Source organism: Propithecus coquereli, unplaced genomic scaffold (genome assembly GCF_000956105.1).
Source record: "Propithecus coquereli isolate 6110/MARCELLA unplaced genomic scaffold, Pcoq_1.0 Scaffold18, whole genome shotgun sequence".
Classification (NCBI taxonomy): domain Eukaryota; kingdom Metazoa; phylum Chordata; class Mammalia; order Primates; family Indriidae; genus Propithecus; species Propithecus coquereli.
This window is the reverse complement of record NW_012142745.1, coordinates 9,618,337-9,624,257: the sequence shown is the minus strand read 5'-3', so window position 1 is coordinate 9,624,257 and position 5,921 is coordinate 9,618,337. Positions and strand designations below refer to the sequence as shown.

General features: G+C 45.3%; 1 protein-coding gene across 1 annotated transcript in view; it reads right to left on the bottom strand.

Moving 5' to 3' along the window:
* Positions 1-5,683, bottom strand: part of DAW1 (dynein assembly factor with WDR repeat domains 1) — an 89,465-nt gene extending 83,782 nt beyond the window's left edge. Inside the window, exon 1 of the mRNA XM_012642474.1 lies at positions 5,520-5,683. Coding sequence (XP_012497928.1) covers positions 5,520-5,683 — 164 coding nt within the window. The remainder of the gene's footprint in view (positions 1-5,519) is intronic.
* Positions 5,684-5,921: the final 238 nt, after the last annotated feature.

Genomic DNA, 5,921 nt, shown 5'->3' with positions numbered 1-5,921 from the left:
CCAACTCTACCTTTGCAACAACTCCTTTTCCCAAACCAGCTCCTCTTTAGTGACTTCCTGGACTTCCCTTTCCCTTTTCTTCATAGTTAACCAGCTGATAAGTCCTTTTATTTCCAAAACTCTTGCATGGCCACTTTGGCAGATCTTGCAGGTTGGTTCACTCAATTCTGTTCCTTGCCCCTGGTAGGTGATCTAGTGCCTGCTGGAGACTGCACACATCCCCACAGCCCAGGTGCCACATGTGGCCTGACTCCCATCAAACAGGTGACACTGAGGTGGTGTCCGTGCCACCTGGAAGCAGAAGTAACATTGGAGGGCAAAGCCTGAGCTGCGGCTGGCAAGCTGGGTCCTGGCACTCGGTCATGGAAGCAGGCTTTTTCTCTGCAGCAGCTTTAACAGGGTTCTCCACATGTGGTCTCTGGCTTCATGGATATTGAGAAGCAGAGTGCAGACCACTCAGAATGCCAGCAAGTCTGGGGGTCCACGGCCGTCAGCTGTGTGCTGGTGTCCTGGTTCCCTGCTCCCTGATCACGGCAGAGCTGGCCAAGAAACTGTTGTCTTGGTAGACCAACCTGAAAGCTCTGCTCACGATCTAGTCTTCTAGCCCTCCAATGACTTGGAAAACTGCTTATTCTCTGATTTAATCACTGTAGTTCAAGTTACTGCTGAACCCTACCCCATCATTGATTAGTAAAAGGCATGAGTAGAGGCAGCACACTCTCAAATACGGGAGTCAGTTAAGGGCTACCTGACAGGTTTGGGTCAGTGACCATTACAGGATGAGATCCTGAGAGTCTATAGCACGCAGGGACCCGGGTCATCTCACCAACCCACGGGAGATCGTGCTGCTTCACTAGGCGATGACACTGTGCTGATGAGATGGCGTGAACAAGAAGGAGGAGGGTACTCTAGTATGACCCATGGGTGTCCGTGATTCAAAGACAAATTCCGTTCAATGCAATGACCTGCCACCCTACAGATGTTTCCAGGAAACTAGCGTTCTGATCTCCAGCGTGTTGAGATATGCCCTACAAAGAGAAAAATAAGATGCTGCACTCTGCACCCCATTCCAGGGAGAGGCAAAAGACTCGATGAGAATGTTAGGACACTTTGAGTTGACAGTTTCAGCTGATTTACTGAGTAACCTCTAAGGTAACTTTGAGCGGGGCCAAGCGTAAGGGGGCTTTTCAACTGGTCCAGCCGCCATACAGACAGCTCTGCCACTTGACCTCACGAGTCCAAGGGCCTCTGGCAGCTCAGAGTGCTGCATAGAGCCTATGGCGAACCTGGACAGAAGAACCACAGCTCAGATCCCTGGGTTTTGAAGCAAACCATGCCTTCTTGTCTTAATAACTCTCCTTGGCTTGCTCTAGGGCCCGTCTAGAGACTAAACACCCAGATAAAAGACACCTGTTGTCCTTGTAAAGAGAGTTGCCGGTCTGAACTGGGTGTTGTCTGGCTCCTGAAGCTGCCAGGTCAGGCCTAACCAGCAGCGTGCTAAGTGAGAATGGCATTTAGGGAATCCAGCCGGAGCATATCCTGAAGGCGCAAGTCGGCTGTGTCAGCAAAGCCTGTACCCTCTGTGCGCCTACTCCGACACACCGGCGGCCACGTGAAGAGCTCCCACCAGTTGATTAAAGCAGAAAAAAAAAAAAATCAAACATAAACTAAACAGCGCTTCACAAGTTGGAAGTGGACTGCTGCAAAGTTACAGCCGCAGTCAGAGGTGGCCCTGAAGGACAGTGTAGAATGGGAAATCATGCTTGCAGCTGAACTTGGAACAGCCCATCTTGAAGTCCATTTTGCTTGCAGTGGGAGAGCTGGCCTGGTGGGTGGGAAATTGCTATAGTTTGGACAAATGTTCAGGGACTTGGGAGGAAAAAAGTTGGAATTTGGTGACAAGGGAGTCTGGAGAAGAGGAAGGCTGAGGGGCATCTCAAAGCGGGGCCTGAGGGTGGCTCCCCAAAGGCCTCTGGAGTGGAGGTTAGCAGCGGTCAAGAGAAAAAGACCCCCACACTGGAGCTGATAGTCAGCCTCCTCCCCACCATCCCCACTTGATGCTCAATGGGCTCACAAATAAAGTGGCTTCAGCGGAAGGGGAAAAGCTGTGGCACAGCCCAGAGAGGACTTCTTCTCACCAAGGCTGACCCTTCTATCGTCACTGGGCTGGCTCGTGGACTGCATCACTGAGTATCCATGTTGCCTGCAGCAGCAACCAGCCTGGTATCCCATTCTTGTACTACACCCTGGAGGACCCGGCTGCTGCCCAGCAGAAGGTTGATTATGTTGGAACTGCTCCATCACTGAGGAGATAGAAAACTGCCCTCAGTGGAAAGGACTTATGCTGGATAAGAATTTCCCGTCTCTGCCTACCATGCTCCCTCCTGCGACACATCTGCCTTATCCATCATCATAGTACCCAAACAATATTGCTTCTCAACTAGGAACTCATGTCTAGGAACAAGAATTAAGGCAGTGAGAGTTCCCTGCTCTTGCCACGTACTTAACCATCTGCAACGGGCCTCCAGGGCACTCAATTCCAGGGCCAGTGGAAAGCAACACTTTGTTAGTTTGAGGTGTGTTGTTCTTGATGTGGTTATCTGTTCTGAACCAGCAATTATATTGGGTGCTGATTCTCCCATGGTCAGAACACGTTGTTCTGGAATCCAAAAGATGAAAATTGAGGTGGCATCTTTTACCATTTCACCTAATCATTCACTCACAAACATTTAATCATCATCTATTCAACTATGGTTGTGCTGGTTTAGAAGTCTGAGATTCTAAGGACAAAATTATTCTACCATTGGACACAACCACTTTCCCATAGCTAACTGGCCTTTGGCCATTTCAGATTCCTTGTGTCCCGGAATAAACAGGCGTAACGGGGGGGGTTACCACATTGACTGGAAATATTAGATGGATTATCAAGGGGAAATGTAGTTCCTGTTAAATTATGAAGTTGATGGGAGAATGTTCCTCACACCCAGACATCCTGTGGAGTGGCCAGTTATTGTGTCATCTCAAGGGAAGACCATGGGAACCAATTCAACAAGGACCTCCCCAAGGTTCACACTGTTCATGAATCAAGGTTTGGGTTGCCCCCAGAATAGGGGCCCTCACCTGCAGAGGGGCTGGCCGAGGGAAAAGGCAACGTAGAATTGGCACTGGAGAAGGAAGATATCGATAATAAATGTCCAGGAAACCTCATGATCAGCTGCAGAAATGAACACTGTTGGTCTTGATAGCTACCGTATTTCTTGTCTCCATGCTGCGTCATATCGCTTTCTTTCTCCCTTTACCCTATTTTACAAAGGGCTTGTTGGTGGATGTTAATGTCATAAGTTTATCCACAAAATATAGCAATAGAGGACTATGATTAAACTAAAGGAGGAAGGACCCACACCCAGAGATGAATGCTACCACTGACAACATTTGGAGTCTCTGCTTTTGGAGAAAAGTTGAAAATATTCTCATTTGTTCCAGGGATGGTTTTATTACAATTATGAGAGAATTTTTGTTGCTGTTGCATGGTTTGAAAGTATAAGTGTGGCGAGATGGGGAAGCTTGGGTATCCAATAGCCAAAGTTGTGGTTTGTGGTGAGAACTGGATATTAGGTCCCCCCGACCCCGCCCTTGACTCTGCCTTGCTGCAAGCTGGAAGCTGAGAAACCAAAGACTGCATTTCCCAGCTGCCCTTCCAGCCCAGGCTTCCAGTGACCTTGCCACCCAAGCCCTCTCTGAGCTACAAGAAAGAACAGGAGAAAGGTGTTTAAACCCAGCTTTGGGCTATGTTCTTAGCTACAATAGAAAGTTCAAGGGTGCTCAGGTCAGAAAGATGGGAGGTTGAATCCCTACTCTGCCACTACATCCTATAAGGATGCGGGCAATTTATTGACCTTCTCAGAGCCAAGCCTTAGTATCCCATGTATAAAATGTTAACCTATACCTAGAAGAATTATCACAAGAAATAAGTTTAAACCACCTAGTGGAGTACCTGGTACAAGTCACAAAATGTCATTTCCCTATAACAATTGACAGACCTCTCTGGCTGTCAGACAACTGGTCCTATCTTTCCCAGGGCTGTGACGAGTAAAAAAAAAAAAAAAAAAAAATATGCAACATTACAGGCACGATAAGAAAAGAATTTATGACATTATCTAACAAGGCATGAAGCCAGGGAAATTTTATACTAACTGGGGTCTGATTTCTTTTTGGAGTTAGAAAGTTGTCTGGGCAGAAGTGCCCTTTAGAATGCAGGACCAATATCACATTAAACCTTCTGGACGATATCACTGTTTCAGCAAATATGTCTAAACATATCTGCCCACAGTTTACAAGTTAGAGAACTGTGTTCCTATGCAGCCCCTGCTTCCTCTACTGTCTTGATTTACTTCTCTAGGAGCAGGAAGTACTATTTAATATACAGGAATTGCCTACAGGGATATTTTTTTAGTACTCTCGAAGTTAAAGTTTCTAAAATATGCTGTGACATGCTTTCCATTTTCATGTTACAACCGAACTATTTGAAATGTTTGCTCTCAAAATTCGCCCATGATTCTAACCTCCAGACGTGAAAAAAATAAAAATTCCAACCATTTCTTCACAGTGGAAACCACCACTTTTTAAACAATAAAGCAAAGTTAGCTGTCAGGGTTGGTCATTCTAGTGAGGCTATTGTTCCCGAAATGTTTGGCACCTGATAAACCCTGAGCAGAACAAGAAAGCTATTCATTAGCCAGTGACAAAATATACAGCGCGGGATATATTTTCTCGTATAAACTACTCAGTACTTCCCATGTCTAAGGTGGAGGGAGGAAATTCCCCTTTTGGAGAATTGGCTTGGAGGAGAGAACGATCTAGTTTCTCTTTTATTAAAACATGTCATGGGCTTGATGAAAGTTATATATGATACTTAAATATTTTCAGACTGTATTAATTTGATTTTTCTATCATACCAAGGAATATAGAAACAATGAGCAGATGTTTAGGAATGTACCTACCTAAGCATAGTACTTAGATATTATTTAATAAATGTATTAGTTCCACTCATATATTAGTGGGTAAGAAGAAGGAGGTAAGTGGAAGAATAGGAGATAAAAGAGAAAAAAATAACTAAGAGACAGATGGTTAAAGAGGAGGAAAATGAGATAAATAAAGAGAGAGATAAAAAGGCATTAACTTTAAAATATAAATAGAAAGCAGTGCTTAATAATCTGAACTCAAAGTCTAGGTCTTGGGTGAGTATGGGAGTGAAACTGTTTATTTCTCTGTCTTTTCTACTTGCCAAGTCTGTGTATTCACCACTGTATCCCTGTGCTTGTGCTTAGCACAAGACCAATAAACTCTTGCTCAGTAATTCAGTGAAGTTGAGGAATCACCACAACCATTAAATGTCAGTTACAAAGGCCTTGAAAGGTACACCCTGTCAATAGCCATTGTTTGGCTTATCTTGGTTCTTTCCAGTAATAAAGAATACACTTCTTTAGGCAGTTGGAGATACCTTTCGTCTAATAGGATACATCCTCCAGCCTACATCTACCACCAGTTTAGCCTGCAGGACTGTACCCAGCAGGTCTGCTCCCTCTTCTCCAGAACAGCCCAGCATAAGGCAGCTGTACACCCCTTCTAAGGTCACCTTGAAAGCCCTCTGGTTCCCTAAACCAGCTTCTAGTGCCCTCATCATCGTGACTTCATCCTCTGAAAGCTTTTCCTTCCTCTTCTTCTTTTCAAAGCTTGGCTCATTATCTTGGCGTGGTCTGAACACCACAAAGGAGAGGGGCCTCGTTCTAGAAACTGCAAGTGTAATACTGTACTTTCAACTCAAATGACTTTTCTTTGGGCAGCCACAGGGTAATAAAAAGAGCTCGCCACTGAAGAGCACTTTACAGTTTACATGCTTCACACTGTAAAAGTTTCCATCC